Source organism: Benincasa hispida, chromosome 7, assembly GCF_009727055.1.
Source record: "Benincasa hispida cultivar B227 chromosome 7, ASM972705v1, whole genome shotgun sequence".
In the NCBI taxonomy this organism is placed as follows: domain Eukaryota; kingdom Viridiplantae; phylum Streptophyta; class Magnoliopsida; order Cucurbitales; family Cucurbitaceae; genus Benincasa; species Benincasa hispida.
The window spans coordinates 15,434,175-15,457,857 of NC_052355.1; the positions used below are offsets into that span (position 1 = coordinate 15,434,175).

At 35.2% G+C, this 23,683-nt stretch overlaps 1 protein-coding gene across 1 annotated transcript; it reads right to left on the minus strand.

Moving 5' to 3' along the window:
* Nucleotides 1–710: 710 nt before the first annotated feature.
* LOC120080991 lies at nucleotides 711–6,617 on the minus strand. The gene is made up of 10 exons (XM_039035674.1): nucleotides 6,556–6,617; nucleotides 6,240–6,450; nucleotides 5,942–6,183; nucleotides 5,702–5,879; nucleotides 5,114–5,206; nucleotides 4,925–5,050; nucleotides 2,373–2,437; nucleotides 2,034–2,163; nucleotides 1,554–1,611; nucleotides 711–1,111 (listed from the first exon to the last, which is right to left on the minus strand). The coding sequence occupies exons 1-10, from the start codon at nucleotides 6,615–6,617 to the stop codon at nucleotides 711–713; spliced, it is 1,566 nt and encodes a 521-aa protein (XP_038891602.1).
* Between the last annotated feature and the right edge of the window lie 17,066 nt (nucleotides 6,618–23,683).

Sequence of the window (23,683 nt, forward strand, 5' to 3'; positions counted from 1 at the left end):
TTGTCCGAGTGTAGCGCTCAAGGACCACAAATAATATCATCAAATTAAAATAAAAATTCAGCCCAAAAATAAAATAAAAACATCCCACCTTAAACTTTTAAACACACATTGTCCTTAATGTGATCAAAATAAAGCACGAGGGATCAGAATACTTTCCACGACAATGGAGTGAAGGAAGGATGTAGGACACTCGGCTTAACTTCTTTTCTTACCAAAAATCCTAGCAAACCAGAATAATAGAAAGAATTAGGCTCAATAAAAACAAACAATTATTGAATTGAAATCTAACCCTAGAAAGCAAAATAATTTTAAATACTAGCTGCCTTCAGGTAGCACAAATATTTATGGTAGGTTGCTCGATCGTGATGGCTCAATTTCAACCTGTGCCCATTAACTCTAATAACCTTTCCAGTCTCGAGATTAACAATGTTTACTGCACCATAAGGACAAACGTGAGAAACACCAAATGTTCCAAGCCACTTGGACCGGTGTTTACCAGACATAAATTTCAATTGAGAGTTATACATAAGTTACTTTTGTCCTACTTGAAACTGATTAGGTGCAATCATTTTGTCATAAAAGTTTTTCGCTATTTTCTTATAAATCAAAGAATTATCAAAACACTTTAACCTGAGCTCTTTTAACTCTTGAAGCTGTAGAAGTCTAGCCTCCCCAGCTAGCTTTAAGTCCCAGTTGCACTTCTTGACTGGCTAGTATGCCTTATGTTGGATTTCAACTGGAAGATGGCAAGTTTTTCCATAAACCATCCAGTAGGGAGACATCCCACTAGAAGTCTTGAAGGCTGTCTTATAAGCCCATAGAGTGTCATCAAGTCGGAGGCTCCAATCCTTCCTTACTGGGTTGACCACCTTTTCCAAAATGGTCTTTACTTCCTTGTTGGACACCTCCGCCTGCCCATTAGTTTGAGGGTGGTATGGGGTGGCAATACGATATTGAACACTGTACTTCTTCAACAAGGAAGCAATGACCCGATTGCAAAAGTGTGATCCTTGATTGTTTATGCTTGCTTTCAAGAAGCCAAACCTGCATATAATGTTAGTCTTTAAGAAACCTGCAACCACTTTAGCATCATCAGTAATTGTGGTCTTTGCTTCCACCCATTTGGAAACATAGTCCAATGTAAATCAAATGTACTTATACCCACAAGAAGAAGGAAAGGGCCTCATAAAGTCAATCCCCCAAACATCAAATATTTCACAGAAAAGGATAGGGAATTGTAGCATCTCATTCCTACGGGATAAACCTCCAAATTTCTGACATTGTTCACACATTTTATAGAAAAAATATGCATCCATAAATAATGTGTCCCAATATAAACAAGAATCTAAGACATTTTTGGTGGTTCTTTTGGGATTGAAGTGTCCTCCACATGCATGCTTATGAAAAAATTCTAGAACAGAAAAGAACTCATCATTAAAGGCACACCTCCTAACTATCTGATCAAAACAAAATTTTCACAGAATAGGTTCCTCCCAAACATAATACCTTGATTCTATCCTGCCCATGTCTATTCATTCCATGAGGGAACTTACCAGTGGTCAAGTAATTCACAATATCAGCATACCAAGGAGTCATGGAAATATCGTCTGCCTGTATCAAAATGTGGTCAGTGAAGTCTCCATCTAAATTGAGACAACTTCCATCAGCTACTATTCTGCTCAGGTGTCGCATCCCTTCCTGTCTTGAAGTCTTAGTTTAAACTCTTGGAGGAGAAGAACCCACCTCTGCAATTTGGGATTGGACTCCTTCTTTGAGATTAGATAGCGTAGAGTTGCATGATTAGAAAAGACAATAACTTCAGATCCTATAATATAAGAGAGAAATTTTTCTAAAGCAAAAATAACTGCTAAAAACTCCTTTGTGTAGCTGCATTGAGTCGGGTTGAGGGTCTTTGAAGCGTAGTATATGATGTGATGTTTCTTGTCAACCTTCTACCCCAACACTGCGACTACAGCATAATCGCTTGCATCGCTAATCTCGAAGGGAAGATCCCAACGAGAAGCCTAAATGACCGGAGTACACGACAAGGCGTTCTTTAGCACATCAAAACTTCTTCTGCAATCATCATAGAAATCAAAGGCCACATCCTTTTGAAGAAGAGAGGTCACTAGCTGAGCAATCTTACTAAAATGTTTTATGAACCTGCAATAGAAACTTGCATGACCAAGAAACGAATGAACCTCCCTCACATTTGTGGGGTAAGGGAGCTTAGAAATAATATCAATATTGGCAGGGTCTACCTCTATGCCATGCTTAGATACTATATGTCCTAATACAGTGCCACGTGCGGCCATGAAATGACATTTTTAAAAATTAAGAACCAGTTTAGACTCAATGCATCTTTCTAGCACCTAGACAAATTAGACAGACAATCAGCAAATGAGTCTCCATACACAGTAACGTCATCCATAAAAACCTTCATGCATTTTTCAATAAACTTAGAAAATATGGACATCATACAATGCTGAAAGGTACCAGGAGCATTACATAGTCCATATGGCATTCTTCTGAAGGCAAAGGTGCCATAGGGACATATAAAGGTTGTCTTCTGTTGGTCCTTCTAGTTAATCGAGATTTGATAGAAACCCGAAAACCCATCAAAGAAACAGAAGAAAGGCTTACCAGCTAACCTTTCGAGCATTTGATCGATAAAGGGAATAGGGAAGTGGTCCTTGTTGGGTTTTATGTCCTAAAACTTGTGGTTTATAAACATTAAAATTATTCTAAAAATTCAATAAGTTGTTATTGAATATATGAATTGCTTGTTTCATTTTAGAAATAAATCCAATAAACTAAAAGATCCATGATTATTACATGAGTACTTGAACTTTATGTGGAGACATAAAAATGGACCAGGTTCGAGTAAATAGTCAAAATGGTCTATAGTATATGAATAAAGTTTGGTGCCTTATCCTGGTAACACTATTGGATACGACCCACTCTGTAGTTATTACAAAGAGTTGTAAAGTTCTACAAACGAAGTGATCCTAATTCGTACATGTGATGAAATGAGGAGTGGGGGCGTCCTATGCAATGAGTCTGCACAAGATCGGACCATGAAATAAGTGACTCTTACTTTATAACATTCTTTACTGTTTAGGACTGACTATTTCACAATGATGACCTAGGTAACTTATCTTGAATCCTGAGCTAACTATAAACTCCTGTTTATTCGGAATTATCCTTAGATTTGCATAGGTGAGGGTTGGCTCAACAGCGCCGACTCAATAAGCCTCCTATTTAAGGGGTAAGACGGGGTAGATAGTGTGGGACATAGGGTGCAAGATGGAATTCACTCCTACTCACTTTCAGGGATAGTAGAGAGGTTGTTCCCTTAAGTACAGACTCCGGGTCTTGAACAAGGGATCCCAGCCTCTCATTGGCCCGAGAGGGACTCAATTTAATGATCGGATCACAATCTAATTGTTCATTAGAGAATCAGTGGGACTTAAGGAACAAAAGATAATCTCGGGGGTAAAACAACCTTTTGACGCAGCCGTTATTACGAACAATCTGTGAGGGGTTAACTTTCGTAATCATGGTTATATCGAGTGGACACAATATATCTACAGTGAAGGGAGTGCAACTACGGGCTTTAGTGGAGTGACCCAGTAGTTAACGAATAGTGGTTAATTCGATGTAAAGAGTTTAGCCAATTAATCTCGGATCATTGGAGCCCATGATCTGTAGGTCCATTAGGTTCTCTTACTAGCTCACAAATGGATTAGCATTAGAGTAGCGTGATAAGTTAATTTGAAATGTTCAAATTAGAATTAAGGGAATTAGTAATTATATGTGATATAATTACATGTTTAATATTTGAATTAAACAGAATTGGAGAATCGGTTAATATTTAAATATGTTTTAAATATTAAATTCATGAATAAAGATTCATGGTAGTGGGATTGGTGAGGAATTAATTTAATATTTGATATTAAATTAGTAAGATTAATTAATTTATTAATTTTATTAGAAAATTCATAATTTAATTAGTTTTGTAAAGTTAATAAAATTTCATGTTTTTAATGGAAATGTTATTTGATTTTGGGAAATCAATTCAAAATAAGAAAATTGGAAATGGCAAAGTGGTTTTTTCCACTTTCATTTTTCAGTAGCTCACTCACTTTCCATTCTTCTTCAGTTCAATTAATTCAAGCATGAGTTGTGATTCATGCAAGGCTGTTAGTTGCATGAAAGTCATGCAATATAAAGCTGAAATTTTGAGTGGGAGAAGAGATGCATCAGTTGAAATTTTGCTGAGAAATAGTGTTTGAAGAACTATTCTTCCAGTCGATAAACTAGTCCTTCTCTCCTTATTCCCTTAATCCATGCTTATTTTGATTCCCACAACTCAATCCAAGGCACCAAGAGGATAGTAGAGAAGTCCTTATGGTGGTTCACGAGTAGAAATCAAGGAGGTTGCAGCTGGAGATCTTGATTCAAAGGTACTTCAAAGGTTAGTGTTGAAACTCTATTTCTAGTTTATGAGCATGCTTAGTTTGAAGGCAAAATTAATGAATTAGAATGCTTAATGATCCTATTTTACTTTCGCTGCTTGCTTCCTCAATCTAACAGTCCTTTCTAGTTACAACATTTAATTTTCTAAAATCTATACACTTCCTCCACCCATTCTGAACCCTAACAGGAATTAGACAACCTTCATCATTTTTCACCATAGTAATACCTGTTTTCTTAGGCACTACATGAATAGGACTAACCCACTCACTATCAGGAATAAGATGGATAATACCCGCATCCGAGAGTTTGAACAACTCTTTCATTACTACTCCTCCAAGATAGGACTTAGATGTCGTTGGGGCTGTCGATGCATGCACATAGCAGGGCTAATACCTTTTATGTCAGCTAATGTCTATCCACTGGCCAGCTTCTATTTTTGCAATACCTCCACCAACTGCTTCTCTTGTTCCTCAGTCAGGTTCTTTGAAATTATAATAGGCAAGGTCTCAGCTTCCGCCAGATAGGCGTACTTTAGGTGGTCTGGAAACTCCTTCATCTCCAATGTAGGTGCCTACAAAATAGAAGGAAGCACCTTGTCAGAAGATTCATCATTAGAATATGAGGGCATACCTACTGGCTCAATCATAGACAAGATGGTAAGCTCTCCAAGTGGGATCAAATCTCCTGAGTGATCCTCATCATTGTCATAGACATCCCATATAACCTCCTGCTCAAAACAGTCGAACACATCAATCTGGCACAAAGAATGTATTTGCCCTATGGTAGAAGTTTTCATAGCATCGAAATTATTAAACTTAACCAACTCACCATCGAACTCTACGGATAAAGCGCCCTCATCCACATCAATCGTTGGCCAAGCAAGATGGATGCAGATGAAATAGATGTGGGCTCTTCCATCTTAAAAACATAGAAATCAATAGGAAAAAGCAATTCATTGACCTGATCTAGGACATCCTCTATCACTCCTAATGGATGTATAAAAGACCTATCAACTAATTGAATCACAGTTCCAGTTTAAATTAGGTCTTTTAACTTTAATTCTTGATAAATTGAATAAATCATAACATTTATTGACGCACCCAAATCTAGCATGGCCATATCAATTTTCTTTTTTCCTATGATGCAAGGGAAAGAAAATATACTTGGATCCTTTTGTCTTTCAGGCAAGTTTTTCTTAAGGATCGCAGACAGATTGATTTACCACCATTCTCTCCTTTTCCTTGGCTTGTCTCTTCCTTATGCAAAGCTCCTTAAGGAATTTGGTGTATTTAGGAATTTTCTTGACGACATCGAGGAGAGGAATATTTATCTCTACCCTCCTAAACATCTTCAAAAGCTCATTATCCTTGTCAACCATCGGTTCTTTTGGCCTTGCAAGCCTGGAAAGAAAAGACGCTTTAGACACATACACATCTAAAGGAGGATAAGGGTGAGAAGATACTCCATGTTTGTTTTTTGTGGTAAAACGGTTGAATTTGAAGAAGAAATTCCTGGGCTTTCCAATTCTGGCTCCTTTGACTCAGCAGGTGGTTCCAACTCCTTGCCACTCATCAACATCATTGCATTTACATTTGCTCTAGGGTTTGATTCTGGTTGAGATGGGAGTTTGCCAGATTGTCTCTCCAATTTATTCATCGAGGTGGCTGGTTGAGAGACTTGGGTCCCTAAAGCATCAATGGCACTCTGAAATTTAAAATGATTATCAGCAAGACTTTTAGCCGTATCTTCTAAGGACATACTTGAACCAGACGGAGCTCCATGACTAGGCTGAGCCTACTTCTTCTGCCCTTCCCATTCAAGTTTGGGTGGTCTTTCCACTCAGGATTGTCAGCCTGACTGAATGGGTCCCGCCTTTTGCTTTGCCCATTGAAGTTATAGCCTCCAACGACATTTACCTTAAGCATTGCTCCTTGCAAAGCATTTGGGAAAACATCCGCTAAATGGCCAATTCTTTGAGACATTTGAAAAACAGTCGCGGGCTATCCAATCTTCAACTTTTGCTAGCTACTATACAACAGAAACTAAGTCATATATTTCTTTCTTAAGTTCACTTACGTCATTGATGGATTTGCACTGACTGCAGCTATGGTTCCAAACTGTTGAGAATTTGCTGCCATAGTAGCTACCGGGTTCATTGACTCAGTTGGGATTTTATTGACTAAGGCTTCTTCTGTAGCTGCATCTATGCTGCTTTTTTGGGTCTACATCAGTCCCTTATAAAAGTATTGGATCAAGAGCTAGTCTGAGATCTGATGATGGGAAACTTGACATAGGTCTTTTTGAATCGTTCCCAATACTCATGAAGGGTCTCCCCATTAAACTGCATGATGCTTTAAATTTCTTTTTTGATACTAGCAGGTTGGGATGTTGGAAAAAACTTCTCTAAGAACAACCTCTACAATTCTTCTCAGGACGTGATGCTCTCTGGTGGAAGAATGTAGAGCCACTCTTTGGCATCCCCCTTCAATGAAAAGGGGAATGCTTTCATGTTTATCTGCTCTTGGGTCACCCCATTAGGTCTCATTCCATTGCACACCACATAGAATTCCTTCAAATGTTTGTGCGGATCCTCGCCCTGTAGACCAGAAAATGCAGGAAATAAGTAAATTAAGCCAGATTTAAGTTCAAAGTTTTCTGTCGCCTCAGGATAGGCAATGTATAGCGACTGCTGAGCAAAGTCAGGTGTTACAAGCTCCTTGAGAGTCTTTTCTCGTTCGGCCATTACTGAAAAATTCTCAGGAACGCCTTCTTCTCTGGATGTGTCCACAACACGAATATCTCTATCGAGCGCAGCTTGCTGTCTCCTCTCTTATGATTCTCCACTCCTCCCTGGAAATCTCTACAAAATAAAACTATCTAGAACCTTTGGGAGTGTGGGCCATGCACCAAAAGAGAAAATCGATTAGAAAGGATAGACACTATAAGTTTAAAAAATAAAGGATTTCGTTGGCTCCTCGGCAATGAGACCAATTTGGTCAGGTTGAGTTTACCATCGCCTGTAAACCTGCGCCTATACAAATAATATTTAGAAATCACTGGACGAACTACTTATACTAACTGATAGTACAAGTGGAAAGTCCAGGTCGAACCTCAGGGAAGCGCGGAAGATTAGTTCATCGAAGCTTGTTTTCAATTAAAGAGATAATTGGGGTGGGAAGGGGGGGGGGGGTGGTTTGGTGAGGATAGATAATTGAAATTGCATAAAATAAAGTGCAAGAAAAGTAAAGAAAGAAGCACAATTAATCGAGATATCTTATTCACCCAATATAATTTAGATCATTGAACCAATTTATGACTTAAACTTCTTGTTTACGCTTAGCCTAATTGATTGGAATCCCAACCAATGGTCCTGATTATTTAATTAATCAAAATACACAAAAAATGAGTCCAATCCATACAAATTAACAAATCGCATTAAGTTCTAGGGATTATGCTAAGATGAGTATTTAACTTCCAACGTCTAATTAAACAATCATTATTATTTTTCTCTATGTTGATAGAAGTAGTCCTTTTTTCCTAACAAACCTATTTCTTCCATTAGGATTAACTTATAAATATGTGTCAAATATTACAAGTTAATCACAAAGCATTAGAATCACACAACAAAATTATTGGGCTTCAATCAACAATTAAAATCATGCAATTCATAAATGTAAATTCGGATTAAAATCCATAGACAAGTTTGTATACATCAATAAATCGAAATGTCAAGAAATTATATCAAGATCCCTCGAATCCCTAAGCTAAGAAACCAAAATCTTACCTTCCCATGAAAATGGAGAGGCTACAATCCGACATTACTCGACTAACTACTAAAGGAAGACCCATAATACAAAGTGGTTGAGAAAAGAGAGGGGAAATTTGGCTGGAGGCCAAAGGTGAGCGTCTTCGTCTGACCTAAAGCAAAGGGAGATATTTATATAATGATCACAGCGTTGCAACGCTTGACAGGAAAGGCCACGAGCGTCAAGGAAAAACGTTGCAACGCTGAGCATTCTATCAAAAACTTGATACTCAATGCACGATGCTCCTTTACTCGATGCTCGAAGCTCGTTTACTCGATAGCATTTTACACGATTATACTCGATAACCTTTTACACGATGATACTTTATGGCTGATTATACTCAATGAAAATTTACTTAATGGTTGATTATACTTGATTATACTCGATGCTGTTTTACTCGATTACTTGATGGTCGATTATACTTGGTGAAATTTGATGGTATTTTGGTAATTTCAACTCCTTTGAAGCCCGGATGCTCAAATCAACTCCAAATTACTTCTAATTAACCCCGTTCTTCACAAATCGTCCATCTTACCTCTTGATTGCTCGATACTTAAAAAATAGGAAAATAAACACGTAAAAACCGATAACGAGCCTGAATTAAGGTAGAAATAATAGCTCTTTTTGAGAGCTATCAGAGATAACTCCCTCATTATTTAATGTTTAATAACTCCCAAAAATGAGAGTTATTTTAACTTTTATATATATATAACATTATTGTAATGTATAATTAAATATCACATATTATTAATTTCAGTTGAATCATATTCAAATGACATCATCTCACATAATCTATAGTTTTAATACGAATCATATTCACATTAAATTTAACCTATAGCATTTATATGAATTATATTCATATAATTAATATATGAATCTTATTTAAATATATCACTCTCATATATTATTAATTATAAATTATATTTATAATTAACTATATATTATTATGTATCAACATACAATATAACAATTTGAATCTCATTCAAATGTTTATCTCTTATTGATCATAAATTATATTAATAACTATAATGTATCAATTATGTTAAATCCCTTATACATAGTATTAGTTATAAATCATATTCACAAGTGACTATGTATTATAATGTATCAATATACATTATACTTTATATTAATCATATTAATATAAAAGATTTCCTTAAATAGTTTGAACAATTCAAATAATTACAAAACTATTTATGCTTTGTTTTATCCTTGATGAGCTAGCAAGAGGGCCTAATAGACCTATAGATTAGAATCTCTAATGATACAAGATTAATTAATTAAATTCATTCATTAGATTAATCAACATTCATTAACTGTCAATCATTCCACTGAAAACCACAACTACACTCTTCGCATTGTAGATATAATTCTGTGTCCACGGATATAACCAATCGACAGTAAGTTAACCCTTCATGAATTGCTCATAACTCCAGCTGGGTCAAATTACCGTTTTATCTTTGTAATTACATCTAACTCCTTAAGTACCACTGATCCCTTTAATGAATAATTAGTTATAGTCTAACTATAAACTAGTCCCCTCTCTGGTCAGTGAGAGGGTGAATGCCCTCATTGTTCAAGATCCAAAATAAGCTCTTAAGAGAGTGATTCATCTACTTATCCTAAAGACGGGAAAGAGTGGATTCCATCTTCTGTAGCTATGTTTTCAGCTCCCTACTCGAACAAATCCGCAAAATGATTAACATATTGAGTCGTCAAATATGGCCATTCTCACCCATACCGATAAAAGGATTGTCCTCAAAGATAGAAGTCCAAAGTTCACTTAGGATTAAGGTCGAGTCACCTATGGTCATCCTATTGAAATGTTAATCTCTTCAAGTAATGGTGTTATAAAGAGAGATTAATCATTTCGTGGTCCAGTTTTATATAAACTCATTGTATAGGATATCCCTATTCACATATCTCCACATGAACGATTTGGATCAAATCGTTTGTAATATTTACAACTCTTATAACATTTAAAAGTAGGTCGTATCCATAGTATCACCAGGATAAGGCACCCAACCTAATCCATATACTACATACCATTTAGTTTGTTACTTGAACATGATCCACCAGTATGTCTACCACATACTATTCAAGTTACATAAAATAACCTTTGATCTTAGTTTATTGGATTGACTTCATGCGTAAAATAAAATAAAATTTATTTTATTAATAAAATTTCTTTATACAAGTTTACAAACTACGAGTACAAAGAGATTTAGGTCACTAATCCCAACAGTTATAAGTTGGGTTTCCAAGTGGCTATGTCAACAAAAGAAACAGAATATGTTGCAACTACATAAGCTAGTAAAGAAGTATAGTTAAAAATACTATTGGAGGAACTCATGCATAAACATAAGAAAATTTCTTTGTTTCTTGACAGTCAGAGTGCCTCATATATTTGAAGGAATCTACCTTTCCATGCCATGTCCAAACATATTCGAGTGTAGTACCAGTTTGTTTGTGAGAAAGTGGAGGAGGGAATACTGGATATGCATAAAATTCATACAAATGAAAACCTAGCAAATTACTTAACAAAGGTAGTCAATACACTGAGACGTTCAATTGGCATCGATCCTTGAATGGCCAAGCAGAAACATAAGTAACATGAAGATGGTAAGGTAAAAAGAATGGTGTGGAGACGTGAATGATTATCAGTTAAATCTCCAAGTGGGAGATTGTTAAATAATATTTAAGATGCTTCAAGAAGATTTATTATTCTTCAAGAAGCTTCTTGGAAGACAATTTTCTACCAAGATTTTACAATTTGTTCAAGATCAATTTATGACCATTAAATATTTTATATTGATCAAGGAAAATTTGGAGTCATCGGATCCTTCACATTGATCAAGGTGAATTTGGAGCCATTAGATTTGCTTGATGGCTAAGTTTCTTTGATCTATAAATAGGTGGAGACCCAATCATCAAAAAATCTCCAACAAGTGAGCGAAGTGTGAGATAAAATTATAGAGTGTTTCTTCTTATAAGAGTGCTTTCTATTCCTATATAAGAATGAAAGTTTATAACTTATATTTTATATAGTGAAATTCTGTGTGTTTTTTTACCCTAATTAGTTTAGGAGTTTTCTATGTGAAATCATCGTGTGTTATTCTCTCCCATCTTTCTCATTATTATTCTCAATCTAATTTAATTGTACTATAGTCTCGAAATAGTACTTATTTTGGTGTGCTATCAAATATCCCTAAACTTAAGCTTTTACTAGTCCCAAGCAAAATAGGACACAAAACTAAACAATTAAGCAACTGGTAAATGGATGACTCCAGCCTTAACTTAAATCCAGATCCATGAATAATCACAAATAAAAGTGTGTTTAAACAAAACCTCATTAAGCGAAACTAACTTAAATCTATCATCCCTTGCACATGTCTGCTTGTCTAATCCATTTTAGCCTTTATAAGCCCAAAAAGCTAACTATTTGTCCCCTTAATTTACCCCAAGTTCCAATCATCAAGCTTTTCTCAATTCAAGATGGTACTATGCCGATTTTTGTAAGGATATTATTGAAACATTTGAAAGTCTAGAGGTATTTTTGAAACATACTATAAATTTTAGGAATATTTTCTGTAATTTATTATATTTTTAATTTGGTGTAGTATATGTTGTTTTAAATATTTCAATATAGTGCCTTATACATTAACATTTTAAATTTAGTTTGGAGCTATTTTCAAATAAAGAAAAATGAACATATTTATTTACAATTATAGTACAATGTCACTATTTATAAGTGATAGACTATGATAGACTATAATAGACATCTATCAGTGTCTTATATTTTTATACTAAGTATCACTAGATGCGAATAAGAGCTTAGCTCAACTGACATCTACATGTGTTGAGGACGAAGAGATCCATGGTTCAAATTTCCCATTTCCAATTTGTAGTTAAAAAAAAAATTACTTTATTGAGATATTTAGGCCTTGATTTATGTATTATGCAGGCTATAATTAGGAAATTCGGTTATCTTCCTCTCTATAAAATCCCTATGTAATTCTCAAGTTAAGATACAAGAATTTATTGAGTTGAATATTAGTTTCCACATGGTATCAGAGCCCAATTTCTAAAGTTCTCTATTCTTTCGTTGTCGTTGTTGTTCGATCTCTGCCTCTGTCGTGGCCGATCGACGGAGGTAGATCTACGTGCTAATCCATCTCCGATTCGCTCCACATCTTCCCAAATCAGTTGTTGCCCAGCCTCTCTTCCGCATCGTAGATCTCACCCACTCGATGCCACGAAACAAAACTCACTCGATGATCCCAACTTTGAAGAACTCGATCCAGTCCAGAACTCGATCTTCGATCTCCATTGTGAAGAACTCAATTCAGTTCAGAACTCGATCTGGTTCAAAACTCGATCCTCGATACCCCACACGATACTCCCCTACTCGATGCTCACCTACTCGATGCTCACCCACTCATGCTCTCCCACTCGATGCTCCCTCACTCGATGCTCCCCTACTCGATACTCACCCACTCGATGCTCCCCCACTCGATGCTTCCCCTACTCGATGCTTCACCACTCGATGTTTGCCCAGATTTGCCGCAAAACAGAACTCAAACTCACTTGATGCTTTGCTTCTGACAAGCTTAGTTTTGGTTTGGTTCAGTCAAGACTAGTTTTGGTTTATCTTTGTGAATGAGTTTCAGCTTTGTTCTGTTCCGTTTTCGAATTTGGCATTCGTAGATCTCTGTTTTCAGCTCAGAAGTTCGTGGGTTTTGTTTTAGATCTTTATGAAGGTCTCTATTTCCAACCTAGAAGTTCGTGAGTTCCTATTTCCAGCCTAGAAGTTCTCTGTATTCCAATTCTTCATGGGTTTTTTAACTCGTGTCCAAATCTACCGTGTTTTGATTCAGAATTGCTCCTTAAATTTTTGTCGACCAATTGTTTCAGTTTATCTGCTTACAAACTCAAGTTGTTTCTATCACCTTGAGTTTGAGGGAGGGTGTTGAGATATTTAGGCCTTGATTTATGTATTATGCAGGCTATAATTAGAAATTTGCTTATCTTCCTTTCTATTAAATCGCTAAATAATTCTCAAGTTAAGATACAAGAATTTGTTCAGTCAAATATCAGTTTCCACAAAGTAAACTTAGCTTAACGGTAATTGATATGACATGATATTTCTCCTTGAAAGTCTAAATTTTTTTTATCCCTATCTCCACAATTGTTATATAAAAAATATCTAATATTCACTCATTTTGTCGGCCTAAAATTAAAATATAAAAAACATACAGAAATATATTTCAACGTTATAAACAAAGGAGACACAATTTTAAATACACAAGATGATTGGAGACAAAATTTAAAATCGGCTTTGTTGGTTTCTAACATTATATTCCAAGATTTGCAGTCATCTAAGTTTATAAATCTAGTTGGAAAATTATTTCAAATAATAAAATTGGTGAAAATATTTACAAATAATAGCAAAATATCACAGTCTATTTACGATAGACCGCGATAGACTACTATCTCTGTCTATCTACTACTATATGTGTCTATCTATATAGACAAAGATCTATCGTATATAGACAGTGATTTTGTTATATTTGTAAATATTTTGGTTCATTTTCCTATATTTGAAAATAACCATTTATTTGATTTTAGCCATTACAATTTTAAAATATATTTTTAAATTTTTTTTTGATAAACAGTGACGTTTTACTATATTTATAAATAAATTAACTTATTTTTCTATATTTGCAAACCATCCTTAAAAATGTTCATCTTGGTTATTACTTTGCTTTAAGTATTAATTTTTAAAGCTTGATATTCCGATTTTAAACATTAAATTGTGTCTACAGTAAAATTCGTTATTAAATTTCCAAATTTTAAAAAGCATCTCATAAATAAGAAACAGAAGAAAGGTTAAGAAAATCTATCAAGTAAAATTTAAATTTTACAAACATTTAGACCCGTTCTAAAGTTGTTTAGTTTTATTAAACACAACTCTAAATTTAATTTAGGGAATTTTCAAAAATAGAAGTATGAGGAAAAAATATTAAAAAAAAAGTAAAATTTAATTATAATTGTGATAGATATTATTATCAATGTCTATTAGAGATAGACGTTAATAGAAGTCTATCAACGTCTATCAATGATAGAATTTGACATAAGTTTGTCATTGATAGAAAAAAACTGATAGAAATTTATCATTGATAGAGATTGATAGAGGTCTATCAATATCTATGAATATTTATTTTTACTATTTTCATAAATAGTTTGATATTTTTTTTATATGTGAAAATTTATCTTTTAATTTAACGTGGAATATATTTATACGAAAGTGCTACTTTAACTTGCTTCTTATAGGTAGGTTGACTCGAGTATTGAAGGCATATTGAATAGCAAAGAATAATATTAAGAATCAAAATGGTTGGTTATTATTATTACTATTTTATGTTTAGATGGGTAAAATAGATTTTTGAAAAGGTAGGGATCAGATTTGTTTTTTGTTTTTTGTTTTTTTTTTTAAATGCAAGCATATAAGTTTTATTCTTTTTCTATTTTTTTGTTTTACATTAATATACCTATGCTTATATTTAGCACATAAACCTTATTTCTATTTTAAATGAGTGAAATATGCAAAACATAAAAATGAAGAAAATAATATCTCAATCCTACGAGATCTTAATGCAAACTAAAATTCATGTTGGTTTAAATAAATATTGGGGCAATTGCAATTTTAATAATAAAAAAAAATTGAGAATTGAGCGCGTGTCCTTAAATTTTACTTTTTTTTACAAACATGTCAAAAAATATCCACCTTGAAAATTTGATTGTTATCTGATTTCTATATGATTGTTATGTGATTGCTATCGGATTTTTATGTGATTGCTATGTGATTGTCATACTTACTTACAATTACAAAAAAAATTGAAGTCATGACTTTGAAAATGTATGAAATTTTGGATGACATCTATTTAAAATTAAGAAAATAAAGGAATCAAGATTTTATTTTTTCTAGCCAAGGAAGAAAAAAGGAGGAAAAAGAAAAAGGAGGGTTGGCAGGGATCAAAGGAGCTTCTACTTTATTTATTTATTTTTCTTTAGCTTTTTTCACTTTTATAGGATGTGCCCACTAAAGAAACTACACTTTTCATAATTATTTCAACTAAAGCCAAGGGGGCTTCACCAAAACCACTTTCTTTGCTAATTTGGGTGGGGTGGTCAACTTGTTTCTTTTTACAACCAGATGTGATGTGTCCTTTCATAACATATTTATTTTAAGGTAAATGGTAAAAACATGTGGTAGTTTTTTAAACTTTCAATCATAAAAATTAAGTTTTCAAATTTCTACAAATGTTAAAATTGGACTCTCAAACTTATAATAATTGTAGAAACTGGACCTTCAAAGGATAAAAATTAAATCCTCAAATTATACAATTGTTACAATTTCTATAATTATGTTAATATGCGAGTCAAATTTTAACACTTGTTCAAACTTAAAGTATCAATTTTTACAAGTAAACATTTAAGTATAAAATTACAACTATTTCTATATTTCAAGGGTGGTTTTTATAATCGACTATTTATTTTATTTGAATCTTAATTCTTCTTCTTCTTTTTAATTTCACGTTTTCTGTTGTATAATGTGCAAACCATCTTAGAAACTATCTTAGACATTGAGGGGGAACATTGTTTGTTTGTTTTTTTTTTTTTTCTTTACAAAAAAGAGTTAATACGTTTGATATTCAAAATATTTTGGGTAGGATTCTAGTATTCTACACATAGTTAAAATTTATTGCGTGAACCATTTGAATAATATGCAAATGATACAACTACTAGACATCTCATTTAATTCTTGACAAGATAACTTGTAGTGATCAACAAATTTCACAAATGGGTAGGCGCTAGCGTTAATTCTCTCATATGCTCATTATTGCTCAACTAATATTCAATGACTCATCCTTAATATTGATTTAGGCCATACCTCGTTAAAGAGTGCTAACATGGTCACTTGAGTTTTGCTTCTCATATTGAAATTTCATATCATTCTCATAATTGTTATCAGTCACATTGATAACTTATAGAAATACAAGTTATTATTGCTTCTTAATTAGAATAATTATGGAAATTCAATAGAAAATATATTAACTTTAGAAGAAAATCATGCAAAAAGATTATTCTTGCGTTTAGCGCATACAAAACTAATTACTATGAAATGTTACAATGTAACCTCCTAAAACGCAGGATTTGGAATACAAAAATCAGAACTTATCAAGAAAGCATATGTTGGAACGTCTGAACACATAAGAAGCTAGAAACCATGCGATGAAAACTGAATCGTTCATTGAAAAGAAGTATGTGACAAACATACGGGCAGTGATATGTCTAGTCAAAGTGCAATTTAGAAACTAATTTGAAAGGGATACTATTGCGAAATCGACAATTAAAGAATACAAAAAAGGAATGTAGAGTAGGGAAGAGGGAGAACAATATTATTTCAGAGAATGTTTTCAAAATTACATCAAAATGATGCCTCTAGGGTTAAAGAGTTTATATAGCGCCTACTCTAAATCCTAGGGTCAAAATCGTAAATAGCTACAAATAAATAAATATGCTGAATACAAGATCTGAATAGGTTTTGGGTACTAGGTTGTTCGAAATGCTAGCAAACAGATTCAAGGCATTTCAACAGATACGACAGAACCAATGAACTGATGAATTGAGGAAAAATAATGGAGCAAGGTATGGAATTAAATGTAAGGTGTGTGTCAGACAATCATTAGAGAGAGTGTTGAGGAAGATCAATTAAAATTATAAATAGCTCAAGTCTCACATACATTAGGGACTTCTCTCGATTCTGAAGGAGAAATTCTAGAGCTTTCAAGTTAGAAGAAGAGGAAGACAAGGGACATATCCATCTTTCATTCTCTAGCACAAGTGCAGTTAGCTAAAAATGACACTCAAAGGAAACGGGAAAGGGAAACTGTGACCGACGACTTGACACCTTTATTTCTCTGATCAAACTATTTTCATCCATTTTTATGTTCTCTTTCGAATTTATATCAAGACATTGATAGTGTGTTTGTACTTCATTCTCAATATAAATCATGAACTTTATCATCTGTTATTCATATATATGCTTGTTTTTCATCATAATGATAGATAAGTCTTTAATAGGCTGGGAAGAATAAATTAGTATTCTAACAACCTTTGAAAAAGTAGAAGTTCATCTCCTTCAATGTGTGCATAATTTTATTGTCTGAACCCATCTGATAAATCGGTTCAAGTAGAAATAGCGAATTACTTGAGAGAATACTTGGCTATGGAAATAATTAAACAAGGAAAGTAGTGGCTTTAGAAATAAAGACAAAATTTTGTTTATTTAACTTAAACATTCATCTTAGAAATAAGATTAATGTGACTTAAATATTGAGAAGTGGTGACTTTACTTTATTAAGTTAAAGATATGAATTGATCCTTATGCATAACTTGAGTAAAGGATGATGAATCTTTTAAACCCGACATTTTATCCATCGATTGATAATTATTTGAAACAAACTTGCTAAACGTGTGCTGCATTTCCAGCATCAATGCATACCCATTTCCATGTTCAACACATATCCACCTTCATCCTCAACACATTTCTCACCTTGTATGTGAAGGAAATCAAACACGAGGATTTCCATGAGCAGCGGAATGATCATTCCAAATTTCAATCGTATATGAACTTTATAATTACAATCATAAACGGAAATAAACGGTTATGCGACATACTAAAATTACAGTATGCTAGACAAAAGATCAAGGACAAGAATCAACATACTTTTGTAGACTCATCTTCAAGTTTCTTGATCACGAACACTCGATCAAAACAATACAGCAACACAATGTTTGTCCAACATGACCGCTACATTGCACGAACACTGCGTAGTTGAACAAAGAGATCGCTAAGGTCACGAACACCCCAAACAACACGAACGGCCTCCACAGAACCGCGACAGCGTCGAGTTGAGTATGACACCACCAAGAAGGTTATCTTGGTATTCTCGGTGTGAGAATCCAAAGGGTGGGCTCTGTGTGGACTTGGTTTGAGGCAGAAAACCGAAGGTACCACAATCGTGTAAACAATTGTGCAAGTGGGAAATGGTACAACCTATCATATAGGTCGATGCCCAATCGTTTAGGAAAAGTTATGTGATCGTCTAGCAAAAGCTATGCAATCGTTTAGCCATCGCTTAGCTGAGTGTCTATCGTGTAAGAACACTGCACCATCGTTTAGCTAACTTCAAGCTGTCGCTTAGTAAATCTTATTTACTTGACAACTTCCCGTGAGAATTTTTTCGAGAATAGAAAACTCAAATTAACTTCTTTCTAAAATTAGGAAAATATTTTTCGTTTTCTCTCACGGTTACCATGAAACCACCAATAACCTCCCTCTCAATTGGTTATTAGAGAAAAAGAGATAATTATGCAATAATTAATATTATTATAAATATAAATGATAACTAACTTAACATTATATAATTATAACCTATAGTTTTAATATTTCATCTCATAAAACATACAAACCACAACTCTTTTTCTTTTCCATGGAAATTAATGTAAATCTCATTTACATTAATCCTCCACTCGATGTATCTCATACACCATATCGATCATATCATATATAATCAAATTACCTCTTATCAATTCGAACATTTCAAATCAATACCAAGAACTGATCCTCAATTTGAATCCATTGAGTTACCAAGAGGACCTTATGGATTTGTAGCTCGAAGCTCTAACGATACGTGAATAACTGACTACTCACGAGATCCACCATCCGTTAACTGCCAGACACTCCACTAAAGACCGACAGCTGAACTCTTCTTACGACAGATATATTATGTATCCATCTTAACCAATCAACAGTGCGACAACCCTTCACAGATCACTCGTAAGTATAACTCTGCCATAACCGTTATGCCCCTATAGTTACATCTAACTCCTTAAGTACCACTGAATCCTCTCATGAACATAAGTCATAATCCTACAATGACTGAGTCCTCTCTTCCAAAGAAAAGTTTTGGCCACTATGTTCAAGCCCCGAAATCAGCCCTTAAGGGACCAATCTATCTACTTACCCTTACTTTAGGGAAGGAGTGAATTCCATCTTGTGTAATTAAGTTCCTATCTCCCAAATCAGACAAGTCCCCAAAAAGGTTGGCAAGTTGAGTTGGAAATCTGGCCACTCTCACTCATATTAATCAAAGGATCACCCTCAAAGGCAAGAGTTTCCAAAACACTCCGGATTGAGGTCGTGTCATCTATGGTCGTTTAGGTGAGATGTAAGTCTCTAGTATTAACGACGTTATATACAGAGTCTAGTCATCTCGTGGTCCAGTCTTATACAAACTCTTTCTATAGGACACCTCCGCTTATATGTCTCCACATAAATGGTCAAGATCTACCATATGTAGTAGTTTAAAATAATTGTAAACCTCTACAAAGCGGGCCGTATCCATAGTGTCACCAGGATAAGGTATCCGATCTTAATCCTTATACTACAGACCTATTTAGGTTATCACTTAAGGCATGATCCACTTGTATATCACATATACATGCTTAAGTTTACATAAGCTAACCAAGGAGCTTTGTTTATTGGATATGAGTAAATGCCAGAATGAAATAACAATTATTTTATTCATAAAATAATGTGTATAATTACAAGCAACGAGACTTCGGGAGAATTAGAACACCAATACCAACAATCTCCCACTTGTTCTAATGCATCGAGAGACTAATGTACAATACAACAAAAAACATGTACAATATACAATAAACTAGGGCATACCCGAGTATCATCTCCCACTTGCCCTAGACAAGATGCCGCATGTCCCGCAGACCAAGACTCTTCAGGTGACTCTCGAACACTTTAGTCGTGAGATACTTTGTAAAGGGATCAGCAACGTTTTGCTCTGACGTAATCTTCGTGACTATCACATCAATAAGATGCACAATCTCCCTGATCAAGTGGTATTTTCACTCTATATGCTTACCTCGATGATGACTCCGATGCTCCTTTGAACTTGCCATAGACCAGTTGTTATCACAATAAAGAGTGATAGGCAAATCCATATTTGGAACAACTTACAAATCTGAAAGAAATTTCCTCAGCCAAACAGCCTTCTTCGTTGCTTCACAAGCGGCTATGTATTCGGCTTGAATAGTGGAGTCTGCGATGTATCATTGCTTGATGATTCGCCACACTACAGCTCCTCCATTCAGAGTGAACACTGACCCTGATGTCGATTTACGAGAATCTCTATCAGTTTGAAAGTCAGAGTCTATGTATCCTGTAAGGATCAGATCCTTATCTCCATACATGAGCATATAGCCCCTCGTTCTCCGGAGATACTTGAGGATCATCTTGACCACCGTCCAGTGACTAAATCCTAGATTGGATTGATATCGATGACAATCCCTATTGCATAGCAAATGTCAGGTCTGGTACACAACATTGCATACATTAAGCTTCCTACAGCTAAAACATAGGGAATTTGTCTCATCTTCTCTACTTTTTAAGTTGTCTTAGGACATTGATCCTTAGACAAAATGAGTCCATGCCTGAAGGGTAACAAACCCCTCTTGGAATCCTACATCCTATACCTGATCAACATTTGATTGATGTATGATGCCTGAGACAAGGCTAACCATTTGTTCTTACTATCTCGAATGATCTGGATCCCTAGAACATACTATGCCTCACCCAAATCTTTCATTTGGAACTAGGCAGCTAGCCATTTCTTAATGTCAGTCAAATACCCTACATCATTCCCAATGAGTAGGATATCATCCACATACAGTACCAGGAAAGCTATTGAGTTGTTGATGATCTTCTTGTAGACACAAGGCTAATCAACGTTCTGATCAAAGCCAAAAGACTTGATCGCAATGTCAAATCTAATGTTCCATGATCTAGATGCTTGTTTCAACCCATAAATGGACCTATTAAGCTTGCAAAATTTTTGTTCTTAATCTGGAACTATAAACCCCTCTGGTTGAGTTATATAGATGATCTCCTCAAGAATACCATTAAGAAAGGTGGTCTTGACGTCCATTTGCCATATTTTATAATCATAAAATGTGGCTATGGATAGGAGAATCCTAATAGACTTGAGCATGAAAACAGGTGAGGAAGTTTCCTCATTGTCAACTCTCTCGACCTGGGTATAACCCTTTGCCACGAATCGAACCTTAAAGGTTTGCACTTTCCATCTACACCTCTCTTTTGCTTATAGTTCCACTTACACCCAATAGGTCTTACCCCATCAGGTGGATCAATAAGCTCCCAGACGTTGTTGAAGTACATAGACTCAATTTCCTGGTTCATGGCCTTAACCCATTCATCTTTGTCAACATCCTCCATTGCTTTCTTAAAAGACAACGGATCCTCGAACCCATCATTCGAAATGAAATTTTGGGCTTCAGTCTAACCCATGTAGCGATCCGGTGGGTTCATAACTCACGCACTATGTCGAGGCAGTCTCAACTCTTGAGCTGGTTTATTAGATGTACTGACTTCAACAACTTTTGTTGATCTGTTGGCCTGTTTAACAACTCTTGTTGAACCCTCAGCAGTCTCAGTCTCACTAGAAATCTCTCGTAAAACGAGCTTACTCCATGGCTTAAGATCCTAGATGTGGTCTTCTTCCAAGAAGATAGCATTTGTAGAAACAAACACTTTGTTCTCACTCGGATCATAGAAGTACCCACCTCTCATTTCCTTGGGGTAGCCTATAAAGAGGCAAACCTTCAAACGCGGTTACGACTTCTTTGGGTTAGTCACGAGCACATGTGATGGACAACCCCAAATCCTAAAGTGGCATAAACCACCTTTACGTTCTCTCCACAGCTCAAAAGGTGTTTCAGAAACACTTTTCGAGGGAACGATTTTCAGGATATGCAGTCTCCACTGCAAAATCCCAAAACGAGTCTGGAAGATGAGCATAACTCATCATAGACCGAACCATGTCCAACAAGGTTTTGTTTCTCCTTTTTAATATACTATTCTACTGAAGTGTACTAGGGGCCGAGAGTTGGGACGTAATCCCATGTTCTATCATATAGTTCTAGAATTGGAGGTCCATATACTCTCCACCACGATCAGATCGTAGTGTTTTTATCTTCTTACCTAACAAGTTTTCAACTTCAGCCTTATTCTTCTTGAACTTGTCAAGGGCTTCAGACTTACGTTGCATTAGGTAGAGATACTCGAACCTTGAATAATCATCTATGAAAGAGATGAAATATTCATACCCACCTCGTGCTCTAACATTCATTGGACCACAGAGGTTTAAATGTACAAGCTCCAAGGATTCCTTGGCTCTATAACCTTTTCTAGTAAAAGGTCATTTGGTCATCTTGTCTTTGAGGCATGATTCACATACTGGCAAGGAGTTTTCTTCTAAACTCTTTAGAAGTCCACTTTGCACTAACTTCTCAATTCTATTGAGGTTGATGTGACCTAACCTTAGATGCCAAAGATGGACGTTTTCCTTAGGAGAAACTTTTGGTCTTTTAGCTGTTGTTGTCGTACTGAACATTTCAGTGTTAAACAAGGCTTTTATGACTAACGACCTTAGTACATATAAGTTACTTTCCATTGAACCATAACCAATCTCCATTCTATTTTTGAAAATAAACACTTTATTCTCAGAAAAGGAGATAGTATACCCTTGTTCAATGAGATAAGAAACCGAGATTAAGTTCTTCTTAATATAAGGAGCTACAAAAACATTATCCAGTTACAGATAATGTTCCTTGTCACCAAATAACTTTAGCCTGCCTACAGCAACAACTAAAACAACCTCACAAGTATCGACTCATAGAGTCATCTCTCCTTGTGGCAACGTTTGCCAGGAGCTGAATCCTTGGTAAGAGAAACTGACATGATTTATAGCACCCAAATCTAGGATCCAGGCAGAATCATCATTCTCTACCAAACAGGTCTCCAAGACCAATAAATTAGATTTACTGTCTTTCCTTCTCTTTCACCCATCCCTTTGTGCTCGACAAGTAAGAACTGACGTTCAAACAAATCTTACAACGAGTTCATGATCTCGCGTGCAATGACCATGTTCTCAACCCTTTTTGCCAAAACATCAGGTATGTTAGCTAAAATGTGAAGTCGGGCCAATAATTTAGCCTTCATCCACACCTCATATGCGTTACGAACACTTCGCGGTGCATCAAGGGTCGGGACTTGAGGACACTCCTCAACCATGACAAATTTGAGGTCATTTGCCACGAAATACATTTTACACGAGTCTTTCCACCGTATGTAATCGGTCATATTAAAAGCACTAAACGAAAATACTAATGAGTTGCTGAAAAGAAAAACACATTGACCTGCATTAGGTGTAACACCCCGCACATTTTTTAGTAAT

Coding starts and splice junctions, on each gene's coding strand:
- LOC120080991 (XM_039035674.1), bottom strand. CDS start 6,617: ATGGCAGCAAATTCTCAACAGTTTGGAACCATAGCTGCAGTCAGTGCA. Junction 5,207..5,701: donor AGGAAAAGGAGAGAATGGTG/GTAAATCAATCT, acceptor TGTTTTGAGCAG/GAGGTTATATGGGATGTCTA. Junction 1,112..1,553: donor TGTGAATTACTTGACCACTG/GTAAGTTCCCTC, acceptor AATGGGTGGAAG/CAAAGACCACAATTACTGAT.